Consider the following 20,617-nt stretch of genomic DNA (forward strand, 5'->3'; position numbering starts at 1 on the left):
CCTTGAAACAGCAAGCATGGACAGGCTCCCGGCAACCAGGGTTCCTGCATTCTCTCTTCACATCTGCTCACTCTTTCTGCTTTGGATGTAGCCATGTGATAAAGCTGTGGGATGGAGAGAGTTTGCATGAGTACCCTTTGAGAGAGAATTGTATGAGGATCTTAAATGACACCATTTTAGGCGAAGGCATCTATTTGGGATCACCAAGGTCTGATTTCTAAATTTCTAGTGTCAAGAAGTTGAATATCCATGCTACACTTTCACATTAAATATATCTCATTTTGGTAGTGATACTGAAGGAAGTGTGTCCTTTGTTTTCTTGAGTATTGCTATTTGTGCTGCACCTTTATTTGGGGATTTCTTAAGTGCTTTTTAAAGTATTCAGTTTCATATCAAGCTGTTCCTTGCATACATGTCACTTGTAAATGGTAAAGGAATACATTTGGTGTGTATAAAATGCCCGAATCTTTGTTTACTATCTTGTACAATGTGCCATTAAAACCTAGAGTGGATGCCCAAGGGTGTCCACTTACTTTCTGAGGCAGGATAGCAGAATTTGGTCATTCTAACCAGCATGTACTCCAAATAGATTCAGAATCCTGACCAAATGAAAGTGAACGATAGCAAGAGTGAAAATAGTTTAAATAATGAAAAGAAACTTACTGTGTATTAAATGAAAATGAATATTAATTTAACAAATAATTCTAGGAGAACATTACTACACTGAATTAAATTTGAATATCATATGATTTATGATGTACAGTGCACTTTCCCATACACTCCCATTTGATACACCCTCTTGTCTTTATTGGTTCCAATCATAGGACAGAGACTGGATGAGAATACTTGGTCTGTAACCTCTAACAACATGGCTAAGGCCCTTTATAGATAAGAACTGTTTGTAGTTGACTGGTCCCTGTCCTATTATGTGTTATGTTTCAGATGAAATTGGCCTTTTTTCCAGATGCTTGGCTGGTTGTGTATATGGGGTGTGTGTGTGTGTGTGTGTGTGTGTATTGGAGAAACAAAGGCTAGGGCGAGAGGGGTAAATATATGAAGGATAAATACAAGTTTTTATTCTTTATTTGTTTTTCTCTTCCTCTGATACTTAGGGGGAGCTCTGCATATTCTTTGGCTTTAAAAAATGTTGATATTTAAAGAACAAAAGTGTTTATTCTTCAGAATTAAAAAAAACTCAGCAAGTATGGATTCTGTTCCATTTGATCTTGTAAATCCTTATATCTTCGCTTTGGTGAAACATCCCCACATCTCCTGATGGACATTCCTCCACTCCTGTGTTTCATAAATTAGCAGGGAGGCTGCCATTGTAACACTTGACCATATAAGGGGAAGAGAGGCCCTGCTGTTATTTGGTTCTGCCCTCATGTCAGAACTGTATATAAACTTGAGGCCATTTAAGGGAATGTGGTGCGTGCAGGGAAAACATCCCTGGGCAGTCCATCCATTTTCTTCACTACTGCAGCCTTGGTGCCTGCGAGCTCTGTGTCATTTGGAAACATAAATCACGAGGGGGTTGCTGGTGCCAAGCTCCAGGGAGGAAAACCTCAGAGGGCCACACTCACTGCCTAGCGCTGTCAGCATCTTAGTTTTCATTAGAAGCCTATTGCACAACTTGGCCTTGTAACTTTTAGGGAGAACTTCACAACTTACACATCCTGACATTCACTTGGTCACCCCCTCCTTGTTATGAGTAATTATGGCTGCAGTGAGGTGACCACAACCTCCTGAAGATTTCAGATTAGTCTTGTGTAGGCTTTAGTGTTTGTCTCTGTACAGGTCTGGAGTTTAGAGAGAGCTGGCTTGGGACCACAGAGCTTTCTCTTCCTAGCTCTGAAACCTTGGACAAGTTAATATAACCTCTCTGAGGCCCTAGATGGTCATCTGAAAATGGGGAAGATAGATGTGACAAAATTTGTTTGAAGTGTTTAGCACAGTAATTAGCACATAGCAAATGCTTAATAAATGCTAGCTGTTTTATTACTATTGCTGCAAGAAGACAGCTATAGTCCTGTTTTGTTTTGTTTTTGCACCAAGTATTCCCTATAGCTCCCACTACTAGATCTAGCACACTTTTTACAGATTTTCTTTATAGGCGGAACACATTCAGAAATATTCTTAGAGGCCCTGAAGAATGTCTTGGCACAATTCAGCATACAGAGCATGGGTTCTGGAACTAGTTAGGTCAGGGCCCAAATCTCCACCCAGCCACCTATAGTCTACAGCCTTGGACACACTACTCAATCTCTTGGTACCTCAGTTTTGTAGTTGGTAGTCTGGTGATAATGATTGTTAAATCCAGGCATTTTGGTTGTCATGGGCAGAAACAAATCAAATCAGAGCAAGGACAAAGAAAGTGTTGATTGCAAACCTATAGAGATTTCACAGAAATATTGTGCTTAGGAGGTCTCCTCATTGCCACTAGAAAGTGAGATGGTGACCCTCCGGCTCTCTCCGGGACTGCATGGCTCAGACTACCTGGGGGACATCCCATCCAGCCTTGGGTCCATCAGTCCAGACCACTCGTACAATAGGACCTCTGGGCTGGGGCACTGACTCTGCATGGGAAGCAAACAGTAGAGTAGGAAGGGTGGTGGGGGGACTCAGTGTGTGAATGTGTGGAAGCACCCAGCACAGTGCCTGGAACCAGTTGGATGCTCACTAAATGTCAGCCCCACCCACCGCATCCCTATTCCGTCCTTTAAGAGTAGACACTCGACTCAGAGCTAGCACACCCAAGAGCAGGAGGGGAAAGAGAGCATGGATGCCAATTCTGGGTTAAAATTCAAAGTTGGAGAAGAGGGGAAAGGGAAGTAGGTTTCAAGGAGAGGAGGAGTTTCTACTTGTAGGTACATAGATCACCTCCTCCCATTGCAGCTAATCCTACACTCATTTTCTTCTTTGAATCCACCCTCTTAATCCACATTTGATCTGCAAGATAGGCCAAACTAACAGAAATGTGGCATGTGTGTCCTTTGAGTGCCTGCTCTTCTTTTCTAGAACAGGTCCAACAGCAACCACACTGTCCCCAAGGCAGCCAGGCAGCCAAGTCATCCAGGCCAAGTGAGTGTTGGGGGAGACACTTAAGAAAGCCTTCATGTTACCTCCCTCCAGGCCCCTGTACCTTTATTGCAGAGCCCTGGTTCCACCCAGAGGCTTTCAGCCAGCACCTCGGTGCCCTGGGCAAAATAAAAAAATCAATTATTAACATTTTGAATACACACACAAACACATATTAGGTTAACTGTTGCCTAGGTTAACTGATTACTGACATTTGCATGTAGTTTATCTTACCTCAATGTTTTTTATAAATCCTCCTAGAAATAAGAATCTCCTAGAAATAAGAAACACTATCTATATATATAAAAGCCTAAGCAGCCATCTCACTGTTCAACCGTTTGACCGGTAGCTATGATGTGTACTGACCATTGGGGGCAGACGCTCTACGCACAGGCATGGAAACATGGAACAGACTGATGAATCTCAGAGGGAAGGAGGGAGGGTGGAGGGTGGAAGAGATTAACCAAAGATCTTATATGCATACTAGTTAGGCAAACAAAAGAAGAAGGAAACCTTGTCTAAGCTCATGTGCTAGGTTAGACCTTAAAGGACACTATCTGGGAATTCCATAGATATTGCCCTTTTGTGAGTTTATAAAAGTCACATCATATGAAGTCAATTTAGCTACTTTTATTTGGATTGAATATATACATTTGGTTTCATGAGGAAAAATAACCCAATTGTGATATTTTATCCAGCTAGAAAATCTGTTATAAGTGGATGATCATTTCTTTTTGTGAACCTTAGAATATTGATTTGGGATTTTCGGAGAAATGTAGCCAATAGCCTAGTGCCTGGTTAGTGTGCTAGGATTGCATGTATCTGTGTCTGGTTTTCCAGATGGGCATAATTAACTGCATTGGCTGTTGGCAGAGAAAATGTGAGCTAGCTGAGAGAATTTTGGAATGGAATGTCCAGAAATAAAGTTGTAGGATCTTCTGAAAATAAGTATAGTATATGCAGAATGTTGTGGGGATAGAGTAAAGGAAAAGTTGAAGCAGTCTCCCTGAAACCTTATTGTGCAAGAAACTACCTAAGTTTCTGACATGTGTTACAACCACCATCCCTTGCCCCCAGCACTCCCCACACACACATGTCCACATGCAACAGGGTCATTTTGTCCCTCACTGGCACTCTTAGCCACTTGCTTAGGGCCTTTGATATTTAAGGATTTAAAAATAGAGACCAGAAGGCAATTATTAACCGCAAAATGAAGAAAAATGCAAGATCAATATGACTAACTGCCTAGTTTAATGTGTGTAAAATTCAACATATTGTTACTTTATTATAATTAGTATCCAAGAAGCCATCATAACACTTTAAAATAATGTGTAGAATACATTTTTTTTTTTCATTTTGAAAGGATTCTTGAGCATGCATGATCAGTGAGAAACCATTGCCCATTGTTAATTAAACAAGGGCCTTGTGGGCTTATTTCAGAAACAAAATTATAAAAATCCTTTCAAGATTCTTTGGGAGCAAAAATTAGATTTTGTGTGAGATTTGGATGTATTTTAATGTGTTTGGTATGATGATAGGCGGTGGGGCCTCACACACACAGGCACATGCACAGTCACCACCGAATGCTTTTGGGCAGGGCATGTGGTTGGAGTAAAAGAAAATGTGCTCTTCAAAGACTGTGAAAAGCTTTGGGTCCACCCTCAGTCATGTGACCACTGGAAGGGTGTGGCTACCCCCTGCTACATCAGGAATATGCATAAGGAGGTGGCAGCTTCTGCTCTGCCTGAATTCAGGTGAGGCAGGTAGAGTCAGTGCATCTTTACACAGGATGCACACTATGTAAGGGAGGGCACCACGTTTCAAGGGGGCAATGTTCACATTGAAGACATCTACCCTGAAATATTTATTATGATAGTGTTTCAGTAGATGGCATTAAAGTACTCTTTTCTAAGGAAAGTCATGTGCTTCCACACCGTTTGGTAGCTGCATCGGGTCCTGAAGAGGGCGGGTGTACCTTTTGCACAAAGCATTGCCTGGACTGCTGCCTTGGGCTGACAAGGAGTGGTGCACTTAGGCTCCTTGGTGTCATCCTTTCACTGTAGAACATGGGATCTTCATCTAAAGAGAATTATTCCTCTCCAGGCTGTGCCCCTGGGCCCTGAGTGGTTCTCAGGGCCCAGAAGCCATCATGTCCTCTCCGCAACGAGGGTTTTGCTAAGCTCCCACTTAGGCCCAGGAGTGGCCTCTGCATGGAATGGATCCACACAGGTACTGTTCCCTCACTTTGCAATCTCTGAGAAGGGGAACAGGGCAGTCAAGTGGACTTATTTCCCTGGAGAGTCTGCTTCTCCAATTAATTTCAGAAACTGTGTGTTCTCACCAACCTATTTTGGTTCCCGTCCCCCAGAGAAGGCTAGGCCCCCTGAGAGAGTCTGTCTCAGCTGGGGCTGGGCTGCACGGGTCACCCTGAATGCAAACAGCTGCTTTTCCCACTTCCTTCCTCTGCCCTTAACTGCCTCCCTGGGGCCTGAACCCCAGGACCAGACTCCTCAGGGGAAAAGAGCCTGATTCAGATACCCAAGAGCCCTGCTGTTAACCACAGCCACTGGTCATGCCCCTGGGTGTCCCTGGGAGGCCAATCTAGGAGCGGGCCCTGAGGCTGAGCTCCCCTCTGCTGCACTCAGAACTTTTTGCCATACAGGACTTGGAGGAGGTATTTTTGCTTCCCTGGGATGCCCTTCTAGCTTCTCTTAAGCCTCTCTGGGAAAGGCATCTTGCTGAGAATCCTGATGTGATTTAAGAGTATTTGACCCATTCCTTCTCCCTTGCTCTTCAAAGATGTCCAAAGGGAGTAAATTCCTTTGAAGTCCACCCCTGCCATAATCATATGCAGAATATATTTCTCAGTTAATCTTAACCAGTGTTTCCCATGTGCTAAATGACACCTCAGCCCTGTGAGGTGCACCTTATAAATATGAGCAGTATTTCTCTACCCTCTCCTCTAAGTTTTACAGTGAAATGAGCATTTAGTTCTGAGAAATTCCACAAAGATAAAGAGGTCAGTTTTAATATAATGTGCAACTTTTTCACAATAAACTTAAAGCCTTGCACTTGGTAAACTGACGTACCCTTAATTAGAAGTAAGGTTATCAATCTTTTCAGCCAATCCTTGGTATAATTCCATTTGGAAATTCATCCACCATAGCTTAACTTTATCCTAAGCTTTTAATGGTCTCATGTACTTGCTCCCACATGTACTTGAAGGACCTCATTCTGGAATCTAAATTACCCATGTAGGAGGAGTCTGTGATGCTTGCATAGAATTAACCAATATCTCTAAGCACTTAACTCTGTGCCAGGCAGAGCCCTTGCCTTCCAGAGGCACAAAGATTACTAGTAGAGAGAGTCAGGTGTCCCAGCGTCTAATGCAGTATCCTGCACTGAGTGTGTGACAGGCAGGGTTTGTAGTGGCAGCACAAAGAAGGGAGGGGCATATTAACATGACAAGTCAGGAACCAGTCTGATGAAGAGTGCGCTGTGTATCTTCCATTTGCTCCCAAGACCCTCTTTCCCTCCACTTCCTGCTCTCTGTCCTGCAGGCTGACCTCTATGGACTATATCAACTGGCTCACCTTCCTTCAGATTTCAATTTGGTTTGGACAACTGGTGTGGCTTGGCAGTTGAGCGTCGACCCTCGACCCATGCACCAAGAGGTCCCTGATTCGATTCCTGGTCAGGGCATGTGCCCAGGTTTTGAGCTTGATTCCCAGTAGGGCCGTGTAGGAGGCAATTGATGTTTCTTTCTCATCAATGTTTCTATTTCTCTCCCTCTCTCCTTTCCTCTCTCTCTAAAATTTAATAAAAACATATTTAAAAAAAGAATCTTAGGCATTGCCCAGGCTAATTAATTACAGCTAGTGTGCATGGACTTGCCTTCTGCCTTCAGAGGCATAGCTATGGGACAGGGTAAAGCTTCCAAGCTCCACTGTGGCTCTGGTGGCATCAGCAGCTTCTGGCTGGTTCTCTGAACCAAATGCTGTTGCATCTCGTCATTTTGGTCATTTAGTCCTATTAATTCTTCAGAGTTGCAAATGTCTGAAACCTGTTATTACAGAGGAGGAATCATATCCCACTGGGTTTTCAAGTTGAACTAGTGAGGGAGAAACTGTGATTGGAATAGCTGGGGTCTACGATAATCTTGCAAGACAGAAGTACAAACTTAATTTCTTCTTTGTGGCTCTTTTGCCTTCTATACTTTGGAGCCCTTGAACCATGGTTGTTTATTTGCCACTGTATAAATAAACCACAGCTTGTCTATTCCCCTACTGAAAAACAGGTTACTTTTGGTTTTACTCTTTTTCTCTTTCGAAAATAGTCCTGTAATAGACATCCTTGAATCACAACTCCTTGTGCACATGTACCAGTTTCTCTGGGACAGATACCCGAGAGAGGGCCTTGCTGGGTCATTGGGCCTGGTCAGCTCTACTAGGAATTTTCAAATTTCCCTATAAAGTGAGTGTACTCATTTACAAACTGCCATCAATCTTTGGGTTTCTGATTTCCCACCACTATGTGGAATTATTAGAGTTTTTATTTTTCATGTGACAGGTGTGACGTTATCTATTCCCTGATTACTATATATTTCTATATTGGCCAGTTAATCTTTCTCTTCTGTGAATTGTGTGGGTTATTTGAGTTTTTTATCCTTGCTTACAGGACTTTATTTAGGATGGCGACTAATTCTTCAGTTTTCTGCATTGCAAATATCTTATTTCAATCTATGGCTTACCTCCATTTTGGGGGGTTTTGACAAATAGACATTTTTACAAATTTTAATGTGGTTAAATTCATCAGTCTTTTCCTTAACTGTATTTAGACCTAAAATGTGGAATACTCTGCTCATTCTTCTTAATCCTCCCCCCCCCAAAAGTCTTACTTTAGTTTACCCATGGGGGTAGACTGCCAATACTCTACTGTCAAATTTTAGACTGAAAAGGTTTAAATTTAACATTTTTGCCTGGCCAGTGTAGCTCAGTGGTTGAGCATCCTGCACGTCTCCTACTGGGGATCAAGCTCGAAACCCAGACATGTGCCCTGATCTGGAATAAAATCTGTGACCTCGTGGTTCATGGGTTGATGCTCAACCACTTAGCTATACTGGTTGAGCTATTGTAGTTCTTTTTAAAATTTTTTTGGGAAACTCCATACTGTTTTCCATAATGGCTGTACTAATTTATGTTCTCACCAATAGTGCACAGGGGTTCCCTTTTTCCACATTCTCACCAGCTCTTATCTGTTGTCTTTTTGATGATAGCCATTCAACAGGTGTAAGGTGATTTCTCATTGTAGTTTTGATATGCATTTCCCTGATGATAAGTGATGTTGAGCAAGTTTCATATACCTGTTGGTCATTTTAATGTTTTTTTTTTTCTTTTTGGAAAAATGTCTATGCAGATTCTTTGCCCATTTTTTTATTTGATTGTTCTCTTGTTATTGAATTGTAAGAATTCCTTATATATGTTTTGGATTTTAATCACTTATCTGTATATATAAAAACCCAGGGACTAGAATTGCAGAACAACCAGAATGACCAGAACGACCGGTGGCTACGACGCACACTGTGGCAGCCAACCAGCCTGATCAAGGCCCTGATCAGCCCCCTTTTCCCCCCATGCCAGCCCGGCTCCTGATCGGCCCCCAACACCCCGATCGGGGGCCAACCGTCCAACTGCCGCGGCCCCTCCCCTGGCTGGCCCCACCCCTGATCGGCCCCAACACCCTGATTGGGGGCGGGGCGCCAGCCTGGCTGGATGGGCCCCCATTGGGGTGGGCTGGCCAGACCCCACCCACACACCCAGCTGGACCCCACCTGAATTCATGGATCGAACCTCTAGTTGGCTATAGTGTTTGCAAATATAATCTCCCATTGTATAGGCTGACTCTTCATTTTGTTGGTTGTATCTTTTGCTGTGCAGTAATTTTTAGTTTATATAGTTCCATTTGTTTAATTTTGATTTTGTTGCCTGTGCTTTTGGTGTCAGATCTAAAAAAAATACCTAAACCAATATCTATGGTTAATTTTGTCTATTTTTGAAGTATAAATGGAAATATACAAATATTCCTCTATGTCTAACTTCTTTCACTCAATGTTATGTTTGTGAGATTCATGAATATTTTTCTATATAGTAGCAGTTTGTTAATTTTCTCTGTTCTGTGCTATTTATTTTTGTAAATACATCACATAATACCATAATCGGTATTAATTGGCATTCCTTTAGCAATACATGAGAGTTCCAATTTTCACCAGAACTTGGCAATACCACTCTTTTCAACTAGTCTTGTGGGTGATATCTCATTGAGGTTTTAATTTGCAGTTTCCCAGTCTCTAATGAGGGTGAGCATCTTTTCATATGCAAATTGCTCCCTGGAATATTCTCTTTTTTAAGATGCCTGTTCAAGACTTTTGCCCCATTTAAAGGTTATCTGCCCTTTTATTGAATTATAGGAGTATTCTTAATATATGTTTTTATTTCAAAGAGGAAAGGAGAGGGAGAGAGAGATAGAAACATCAATGATGAGAGAGAATCATTGATTGGCTGCCTCCTGTGACCTCCTGGTTCATAGGTTGATGCTTAATCCCTGAGCCACGCAAGCTGGCCTAGGAGCATTTTTAATTTAAGTTGCATGTGAAGTCTTGTGTTGAATATATGTGATACAAATATCTTCTCCTTGTCTGTGTAATTGGGGCTTTTCAAAAAGGGGCTGAGAGTTCAGTGTGTAGGCAATAAAACCGTGAACCCTGCTTGGCTCTCAAGAAAGTGGACATTTGAAGATAAATCAAAGGAAGAGGGACCTGGATCTTGTCCTCTTTAAATCTATTACAATAAGCTTGAAGTAGGATTCCAAGAGCAGCTGGGTATGCTCCTGCACTTGATATAATCAGTCATTATTTATTTGCTATTCTTTCACAAGCTAAAGAAACCTTTATCCTCAATCCTCTGATTCTCATTTGGTCACACCTTAATTCTTAAAGCTCCTGTTTCAAAGAATGCCTTTGTCATCTTGATAGCCCCACTACCTGGAGAAATTCTCTTTTCTTACAATGACTAATTTAAGTAAAACATGCAGAAATGAATTATATATTTAGGAAACTACAAGTATAAAATAGAGATACATACCCTCCTGATATCCAACAGCACAACTTAAATAATAGATATTAGTCAAATGAAATCATACAGAATTTTTTGAGGGCAGGTTTGACTGGTGCTATATTATCCTAGATATTTAATAACTATAAAGGTATATAAGATGCAGTAGTCCCTGCCTCAAAGAATTTCTGACCCATACCAAGTTAGAGGAAGCTCACTGGCAGGAAGGGTTAGTTTTTGTGTGTTGTGATTTGTTTTGTTTTGTTTTTTGCTAATTTATGCTTTTTAATATCAGTGAAATCACCTGTTGCTGTCCATTGGTGGTCCCCAAGCCTCTGAGGGAGAGAATGTGGCCAAGCCTAAAAAGAGCCTCTTCTGGGAAAAGCTGTGTCCCATGGGGACACCAGCCATGTGGCAGGTACCATGCCGAGGGCTATGCAGGTGTCCTCTCAAAGATAGTCCTTCATGGGCTTACCCACCTTCCAGGGGGAATTCCTCCTGCTACCTAGCCTAAATGCACAGGCTGCCCTGGGCTGACCAGGAAGGGTTACTTTGGATTGATTGTGGCAATAAGACAAGGGTTGTATTAGTTAAGATAATGGAGTTTCTTTTACAAAACTTATCCCCGTATATATAATGGATCAAACATAGCAAAAGTTAAAAAGTCAGTCATCAAAAGTTAAAAACAGATGTTTTTGATTGGTAATTCTTTCTGCTCAAAATATTAATTTAGAGATTCAGATTCTTCCATCTTGTGGGTCCACCATCCTCAACATATAGTTTCTGGGATTGCTGGGCTTGTCCACATTAAGCTGGTAGAAGGAGAAAGAGCATGGAGGATAGACAAGGGTGTATGTCATTTCCACTTGGGTTCCATTGGCTAGAACTCCATCCACTATGTGGCCACTGCTAACTGTAAGGGAGGTCAGGAAGTATAGTCCAGCTGTGTGTCTAGGAAAAGGATTTGCTACAGGCTTCGTGATGGCAGGGCATTTAAGATAGGTCTTGATGCCATGTGAAATCTTTTGACAGAGATTGGAAAGGAGGATTAACCTAGGTAAAATGAAAAGCATGAAGGTCTCAAACCTAAACAGAAAAAATGCAAGAGCATATTTGAAAAACAAAAGATAATCCAGTTTTTCAGAAGCATGTAGGGAGTATCATGGGAGAAACTGCTAGAAAGATAGGCTTAAGGCTATTTCCAACCTGAAGCCATATTTTTTGAAGTTTTTAAATCCATACTGAGGAGCTTATATCTACTTTTTTTTTCCTACTAGGGCTCACTCCCACTTGCAGGAGAACTGTGGCCCAAATTCATTTTCTTTCTTTTCCTTCATACTCTGGCCATTCCTAGAAAGTGAGTTCTTATGTTTGCCTCCGTAACTTGGTGGAAGGAGTCAAGGAGCGGGGTGCGGACCCTCAGCATGAGCAGCTTTATTTTGAGCTTTTGCACCACAGGGTTTCAGAGACTCTCTAGGGGCTTCCTGCCAAAAACCAGTCTAGGGAATGGCACCTACTGAATGCTGTTTGGGATGAATCCCAAGTTCAGCAGAAGGAGGAGGGAGAGGAATTCCTTTCTAACTCTAGGACACAATCAGCTCACGCTCAAGATTCTGAAATTTAACTGCCCACGTTGTTATCTTAGCTTGCATAGCTCCAACTGTGGCTCATAGTTATAAACATATCCGGTCCTTTAAATTCCAACCTCATCTTTCAGCCTGATGACCTCCCGACAGTGATTTATTGGAAAGGGTGGGAGCTGGGGAAATCCTTTTCCCTCCCTTTAGATCTGCCAACTTGGCTTTGAAACTCCACGAATGTTTTGGCCAAATAATACACATCCCCACACCCTCTACTCTCACCTCTGCTCCATTCTCTATTTAGTAATCATATGCATTCAGATGTGCTAAATTAATTTTGTCCCAGGCTTTAACTAGGTGCTGCCCCTGGAAAGCTTCTGTGTGAATTATTCTTTCTTCCTTGAGCTTCAGAGCATGATACTAATGGCTTTGAAAATTTACCTTCGATCTACAATTTGGGGAGGATTTGTTTCATTGTTCCTACCAATTTATAAGCATACTTGTCTATCTTTTTTAGACCACTGAATAAAGTGAAAACTGACTCTGAGGTAACATCAAAAAGGTGCTTCTTTTTAAAGCAAACTTTAAAGAGACTTAGCCCATATTTTTTCAAGATCCTGAACACATTAATTATATTTGGATTTTACAGAAAGGGAGGTGTTTATTAACCTGTGTCAAGAGTTTCTAGATATGCCCTGGCCAGTTTGGCTCACTGGATAGAGCGTCGGCCTGCGGACTGAAGGGTCTCGGGTTCGATTCTGGTCGGGGGCATGTACCTTGGTTGCGGGCATATCCCCAGTGGGGGGTGTTCAGGAGGCAGCTGATGGATGCTTTTCACTCATCGATGTTTCTAACTTTCTGTCCCTCTCCCTTCCTCTCTGTAAAAAAATCAATAAAATATATTTTTAAAAAAAGAGTTTCTAGATATTTTTTTTTCTTCTAGGTGGCCAGAACCACACTTAAAGAAATCATCATTACATTGTGTTCTTTGTCCTATGTGCATCTTCCTTCCTCTTTCACTAAGATACCTTTGCTGGTCCCTCTGCATGGCCATCTTCTACACTTATGGCCTTCAAATAACTACACCTTGCTAGTGACAGGCATTTGGTGTCTTTTTCTTTAGGGTGCTTGCATATGAAAAAGGTAAAGTTCCTCAGGCCAATGTCTGGGTACCAGTTCATTCCCCAGCATACTTTGAGATCTATGTACCTCTTGAAGCACTAAAACATTTGGGGAGACAGCATGGTGTAGGGAAATAGAACATGAGCAGAAACTAAGCAGACTTGGGTCCAAATTCTAGCTTTGCTTTTTTACCTCTGTGAGACCTGAATAAAACCTTTAACCTCTTTGATCTTCTGAGCCTGAATTTTTATAGCAGTGATTAGTTTTAGCTGTTTTTGAATTTTATCTAAATGAGACAATGCAATATATATTTGTTTGTTATTGGTTTCTTTTTTAAAATGTATTTTTATTGATTTCAGAGAGGAAGGGAGAAGGAGAGAGAGATAGAAACATCAATGATGAGAGAGAATCATTGATTGGCTGCTTCCTGCACGCCCCTACTAAGAATTGAGCTCAAAACCTGGGCATGTGCCCTGACTGGGAATCGAACCATACCTCCTGGTTCATAGGCCGACACCCAACCACTGAGCCACACTAGCTGGGCTGTTATTGGTTTCTTTTACTCAGTATTATGTTTGTTAGATTTATTTAAGTTGTTGCATATATGAATAGTTCATTCAGTGGAATTTATGGTATTGTGTTATAATTGTAAATTATTTATCCATTCTACTTTGATGGACATTTGGATTGTTTCAGTTATTATGAATTGAGATTCTATGATAATTTTTGTAAAATCTTGTGTACACAAGATTCTGTTGAGTAATGTCACATCCTGTGTAAGCAGCTCTGAGATTTGCTTATAGGAAGTTTATTTCTTTCTGCCATCAAGATCAAAGTTGCCCTTGAGATCACCACCAATGGGGGAGTAAGAAAGGAGGACTGGACACAGAGAGAGAAGTTGGACTGAGATGCACTTGCAACAAAGGCCTCAGTCAACCTATAGGGAACTCTGGAGCTGAAATGGCCCTATAGAGTTGTGCCCATTAAAGGCAAGGAGGCTGGACCTTTACATATCCCTCATTCACCAGTTATTGGATGTGGACTGATCCAAGGGGAGTGAGCATGGTTTTGAGTGAGATATCTTTCTTTCCCAGAGAGTGCGGCCACATTTGTGAGCTGTCATCCATCAATATTCTTAGCAGTTGGTAGAATGAGTGTTCTAATCCTAAAAATGTTAAAATATGGGCATGTGTGTATGTTTAGGGTGAAGCTGAGCAGTGCACCACAGTGTCCATTACATTGTCATTAGTAATTTCTAGGAGATGAATTTCTGGTCAATAGGATATGTGTATATATTCATTTTTAGTAGATACTATCAAATAATATTTAAAAGTGTCTATACCCAAATACCATCTTAATTTAGATTCTGAGATTCCCCAAATCAGATCTCATCACAAAGATAAAGGAACATTCATAGAAGGGAAACATAAATGTGAGACTATTCTCTATATTAATATGTTCTATATTATTGGGAAAGAAAACTTGAGAGCCACTGGAGTAGGCTATTTATCATTCTCTACCTTATGGCTTGACATCCTAAAAACTGTCAATATTGTTCAGGATGTTTTGAAACCTAAGTGTGGGATTAATAGAGCCTAAAGACATACTTTTGTGCTGAGAGAAGAAAAGAAAGGGGATATATGAATTGACTGTTGCCCTGGATTTCGTTTTTCAGAGTGGCCAAGTCAATGAAGGTCCCTGTATATGAGACCCCAGCTGGATGGAGATTCTTCTCAAACCTGATGGACTCAGGACGGTGCTCTCTGTGTGGAGAAGAGAGCTTTGGCACTGGTAGGCTTTGTTGGGTTGGTGTTTCTAGAAGGGGTGGCTGTAGCACTCTGTGACCCCATTTTGGAAACCTGTGAGCCCACCATGAATCAAAGGCTAGAGGCAGAGTTAGAGGCAAATAGGTAAATAAATAAGGAAGGAAGGAAGGAAGGAAGGAAGGAAGGAAGGAAGGAAGGAAGGAAGGAAGGAAGGAAGGGAGGAAGGAAGGAAGGAAACACCTAGTGGAATGTGTGTTATGATACACTTACCTCATCTACCTATTTCTTCTTTTTCTAAAAAAATAAACTTCCATTTCTTTAAAAAATTTACTGAATTTTAAAAAATTCATGAGTAGAGAGAATATCATATTGAATTTCCATATGTTCATTAGTTTCAACCATTGTCAACTCATGGTCAATCTTTTTTTTTTTTAATATATATTTTATTGATTTTTTACAGAGAGGAAGGGAGAGAGATAGAGAGTTAGAAACATCGATGAGAGAGAAACATCGATTAGCTGCCTCCTGCACATCTCCCACTGGGGATGTGCCCGCAACCCAGGTACATGCCCTTGCCCGGAATCGAACCTGGGACCTTTCAGTCCGCAGGCCGACGCTCTATCCACTGAGCCAAACCGGTTTCGGCAACTCATGGTCAATCTTGCTTTATCTCTTCCCTTATCCACCTAGGGAGCCCTCCTTCCTGATTATTGTGAAGCAATCCCTAGTGATTCTTTAAATATAATGGCTATCGAGAAAAAAAAAGTATATAAACACAGTATCATTATCACCCCTAAAAAAGGTTAAAAAATAATTTTTTGCCCTAGCTGGCTTGGCTCAGTGGTTAGAGTATTGGCCTGTGGACTGAAGGGTCACAGGTTTGATTCCAGTCAAGGGCACGGACCTTGGTTGCAGGCTCAATCCCTGGCCATGGTCCTGGTGCATGTGGGAGGCAACCAATCGATGTGTCTCTTCTACCGATGTTTCTCTCTCATTGTCTCTCCCCTTTCCTTCCACTCTCTCTAAAAATCATTGGACAAAATATCCTCGGGTGAGGATTAACAAAAAAATAATAATTTCTTCTTTCAGTATTTTAAAGATATTACTTCATTGTCTTTTGGCTTGTTTAGTTTCCAAGAAGTGAGCTCTAATTCTCATTTCTGTTTCTCTCTATTGAAATTCCCCCCATCTCTGGGTCTTCAGTATTTTATTTTTATCTTTTAATATGTATTTTGTTGTTGTTGTTTTTTGTTGATTTCAGAGAGAGGAAGGGAAAGGGACAAAGATAGAAACATCAATGATGGGAGAGAACCATTGATTGGTTGCTTTTTGCGTGCCCCCCTACTGGGGATTGAGCTCACAGCCCAGGCATGTGCCCTGACCATGAATGGAACCATGACCTCCTGATTCATACATAGATCAATGCTCAACCACTGAGCCTTACCAGCCAGGTTCTTTTTATCTTTTCTTTTCAACAGTATAATTATAATATTTCTAGGTATGTGTATTTTTTTAAAACCTTGCTTGGGGAATCTCTGGGATTCTTGTTTGTTGTCTTGCATTAATTTCAGAAAATTCTCAGCCATTTTCTTTTCACATATTTTCCCCCAATTCTCTTCCTCTTTTCCTCCTGGGACTTTAATTGCACTTATGTTAGATGAATTGTGACCATATGTTGTTTCAGAGCTCTTATATCCACTGTTTGGTTTTGTTTACTTTTTTTCCGTTTGTGTTTTAATTTAGATAATCTCTATTGGCATATCTTTAAGTTACTGATTCTTTCCTTAGCTGTGGCCAATCTACTGATATCAGAATTCTTCATTTCTGATATTGTGTCTTTATTAATAGCATTTCTTTTTGACTTTTTAAAAATAATTTTAATCTCTCTGAAAAAATTCTTTTTATATATGTTGTTTATATATGTTTGTATGTGATATTTATCTTTTTCATTAGATCATTTAACATATTAAACGTAGTTATTTTAAACTCCCTGTCTGATAGTTCTAATATCTAGTTCATCTTAGTTTCTGGTTTTCTTGATTGCTTTAACTCCTAATAAAGAGGTGGTTTACTCTTTCTTGCTTTTTATTCAATTTTTAATTGAATGCTGGACAGTATATCTATATCTATATCTATATCTATATCTATATCTATATCTATATCTATATCTATGTCTATATCTCAACAGTAGGACTCAGGCAAATAATATTTATACACATTAATGGGCATACCAATTCTTCTGTTAGGTCATTATTATTTAAAGTTAAGTTAATCTAGTCAGGAGTTGAGCTGGATTTTGGGTTTATTATTTGTTATAATTTTTATTGTACCATAGGCTTTAATTTCTTCCAGAAGTGGGATAATTTTTGCTATGTGCTCAAAGGAAAGAGAGTGCCAGAGGAGATTTTTTCAGTGTTTCTATTTCATTTCAAGCTTCCAGCAGTTACTGTGATTTAAAAAAAGACTTCTGTCACTAGATGCTTGACCATTCTTCAGTGGCAGCAGAGCTCTGCTTAGTATTAATGTGGAATTTGAGGCTCAAGAAGGTTTCCTACCCTTTCTCCAGGAGCAGAGGGTTTTACTTCAATCCTATTCCAGTAGCAATGGATCTTTGCCTGGGCCCTTTATAAGAAGGTTTACAGCTTGTACATTCAGGAGTTTAAGTTTTTTTTTCTTGTGAAAGAAGGGTGGGGAACTGGAAGGGCTCCATGCTTGTCCTCAGCAGCAGCTGATCATCTCCTGCATACCAGTACCAGCAAGTCTACCTCTTTGTTTCCCGTCCTTCTTGTGAGCAGCCAGGGACTCCTGATTATTCACTTATATGGAAGTGTCCTCTTTCTCCTGTGCTCTGCCAAAAGTGAGACTGTTTTCTGTCTTGTCTCTCCTCAGAGGGGCTTGTCACTCTGCAGTTCACTTTACTTTATTGCCTTTTGATTTAGGATCTCTAATGAGTGCAAGAAAAGTTATGATTTTGTAGGTTTCCTGGCCTTTAGTATTGCTGGGAGTAGCATTCTCTTGCAGATTTTCATATTCTAAACAGAAACGCAGAAGTGGAACTACAAAATTAATTTATTAATAATTTCTTCTATTCTCCACACCCCACAACTTATTTTTCCCCCCAGTTAGAATCCAAAAGATCTTAACATTATAACTTGTTGATACTTTTTAACTCTTCTTTTATCTGCATTTTTTTCCTCCACGTTTTTTCTTTCTGGTATTTATTCGTTGAAGAAACTGGGTCATATGTCCTATAGAGCTTTCAATGTTGATGTCCTCATTTTCCTTTTTAAATTGTTTAATGCTTATATACAGAGAAGCTTTTGAATAATATGCCTTTTCTCTGGTTTTCGACCCCCTCAGTACATTCCATTAATTATAGCATTTTATTTTCTAGAAACTCTACATTTTCTTAGGATTTTTTTTAAGGAATATAATTATACTAGAGGCCCAGTGCACAACAATCGTGCACTCAGCGGTGGGGAGGGGGTCCCTCAGCCTGGCCTGTGCCCTTTTTTGCAGCCTGGGAGCCATCAGTCAGACATCCTTAGTGCTGCCACGGAGGCGGGAGAGGCTCCCACCACCGCTGCTGCGCTTGCCAGCAGTGAGCCTGGCTTCTGGCTGAGCGCTGCCCCGCTGTGGGATTGCACTGACCATCATGGGGCAGCTCCTTGCGTTGAGCATCTGCCCCCTGGTGGTCAGTGCACGTCATAGCAACTGGTCGTTTCCCAGTTTGGTTGATTTGCATATTACCCTTTTATTATATAGGATAATCTATTACTAAAAGATTTTTTGCTTTCTTTTCTAATATTTATACCCTTTATTTTCATATTCTAGTGTATTGTATTAGCTATAATCTTCAAAATAATATTAAATAATTGTAATACTTCCTTATTTTAATGGAAATTGATTCAATATTTTACTCTTTAGTTTGATGATGGCCTTTTAATATTGGTAAAATGTTTATCATGTATACATAGCTATTTTTTCCTCTTCTCATTTTACTTAGAGTCTTATTAGAAATGGCTATTGGATTTATTAGGTACCCTTTCAGAATTGGGTGATATATATATATATATATATATATATATATATATATATATATATATATTCTTTCTCTTTTATTCTGTGAATGTAATAAAATACTATGATTGCTTTGCTGATATCAAACCAACCTTGAATTCTTATTTAGAATAAGTAAATTTTGGCCATGTTTAAATAGATTGAAGTAAAACCACTCTAACTGGTCGTAATGACATTTCAGGCTATGTTGGGTTCCTGAAGACATTTCCTCCTAAGGAATTTTATCCTGTTATCAAAATCAGTTAGACCCTAGTTACTGCTAATGGTATAGGAGGGGTGGTATGCATCAAGCTCTATCAAGTACTAGTGTTTGAACTGAGAGTGTATGGATGACAGCTCTGCTTAGAATAGTCAGGACTGTTATACCTTATCCCTGCTAAGACCTAACAAATTAAACAGCTTCCTTCCTTGTTGGGGTTTTTTGGGTCTAAACCAGTGACTGACTCAAAAAAAATCACAGATTATAATAATTATGCCTCCTAGTTATTAAAATAACACAAATATAACAACTGGAATAGAAACTGGTAAGTCCAGGTTATCCTTTCCTCTTCATCTTTGTCTTTATAAGCATTTATTGAGTGCTTACCATTTACCATATAATTATAGTCTCTAAAATTAAAGGATAAAATATTATATGTATAAACAATTTTATATCTTAGTAATAAATATTTGCATACTTCAATAAACATTTACTAAGTACTTACATTGTATAAGGCACTGTATTATATGGTGTATATAATACAAAATGCTTAAGATCATGCCCTTAAGGAACTCAAGATCTCTAGGGTACATAACAAGAAAAATGTACAGATGACTGTTATACAAAGCAGAAACTTTAAAATTCTACAATAGAGTAATAGACAAAATACTATCGGAGATAAGAAAATGAGAAAATGCTTCAGCCAATTTTATAGAAGAGATGGAGGTTGGGCTAGTTCTTAAAGAATGGGAAGGATTTATGCACATAGAGGTGAAATGACAGGGACTTGTCAGATGGAGGGAACAATGACAAGAAAGGAATAGTGGTGGGAGAGCAGGGGATGTGTTGTGAGTAGCCAGTTGTTCACTTTGTCTAAGCAGTGCTTTCCTAATATAAATCAAGATTCATTTGGGGTCATGAGAGTAGTATCATGTCATGAACAGCTTAAAAATTTTGTTAATTAACTAGAAACTATCAGAATACATTGCATTCACCCTAGCTGGTTTGGCTCAGTGGATAGAGCGTCAGCCTGCGCACTGAAGAGTCCCGGGTTCGATTCTGGTCAAGGGCGATTCATGCCCAGGTTGTGGGCTTGATCCCCAGTAGGGGGCATGCAGGAGGCTGATCAGTGATTCTCTCTCATCATTGATGTTTCTACCTCTCTCTCCCTCTCCCTTTCTCTTTGAAATCAATAAATATATATATATGAAAGAATACATTGCATTCAGTAAAAGTAAATGTTACTTAGAGAAATATGTACATATAAACATGCACACAGGTATTTATGTATATAGTAAGTTTCATTGTAAAGTGTATATATATATATGAGGTAATGTTCTGAAATGTCTGAAAAAGACTGATCTCTAGCAGGTGTCAGTCCACAAACTTTTTCTATAAAGTGGCATGCCGGGGTCCAACCCCAGCAGGTCCAGGGGTTCCCAAAGGCGTAGACGGAGTCGGCGAAGAAGGAAGGACACGGAGACAGTGTTCGGTTGATCAGCAGCCTAGCCAGGATCTCCAGCCAGGATCTCCAGCCAAGTTCTGGTCTGGATCTCCAGAGAGGTTCTGCTTAGGATCTCCAGCCAGGTTCTGTGTCCATGTTCTCTTGCTAGGTTCTCCAGGTTCTCCAGCCAGGTTCTGTCCAGGTTCTCCAGCCAGGTTCAGTCACCAGGTTCTAGTCAG

The 20,617-nt window shown here is 40.3% G+C and overlaps 1 protein-coding gene across 1 annotated transcript in view; it reads left to right on the forward strand.

Moving 5' to 3' along the window:
• The window catches only part of PGM5 (phosphoglucomutase 5), a 174,866-nt gene that overhangs the window by 89,742 nt on the left and 64,507 nt on the right, over positions 1-20,617 (forward strand). The window contains exon 7 of the mRNA XM_059656830.1: positions 14,565-14,680. Within this exon, the coding sequence (XP_059512813.1) occupies positions 14,565-14,680 (116 nt within the window). The remainder of the gene's footprint in view (positions 1-14,564; positions 14,681-20,617) is intronic.

The sequence above is a fragment of the Myotis daubentonii genome, chromosome 11 (genome assembly GCF_963259705.1).
Source record: "Myotis daubentonii chromosome 11, mMyoDau2.1, whole genome shotgun sequence".
Taxonomy (NCBI): Eukaryota; Metazoa; Chordata; class Mammalia; order Chiroptera; family Vespertilionidae; genus Myotis; species Myotis daubentonii.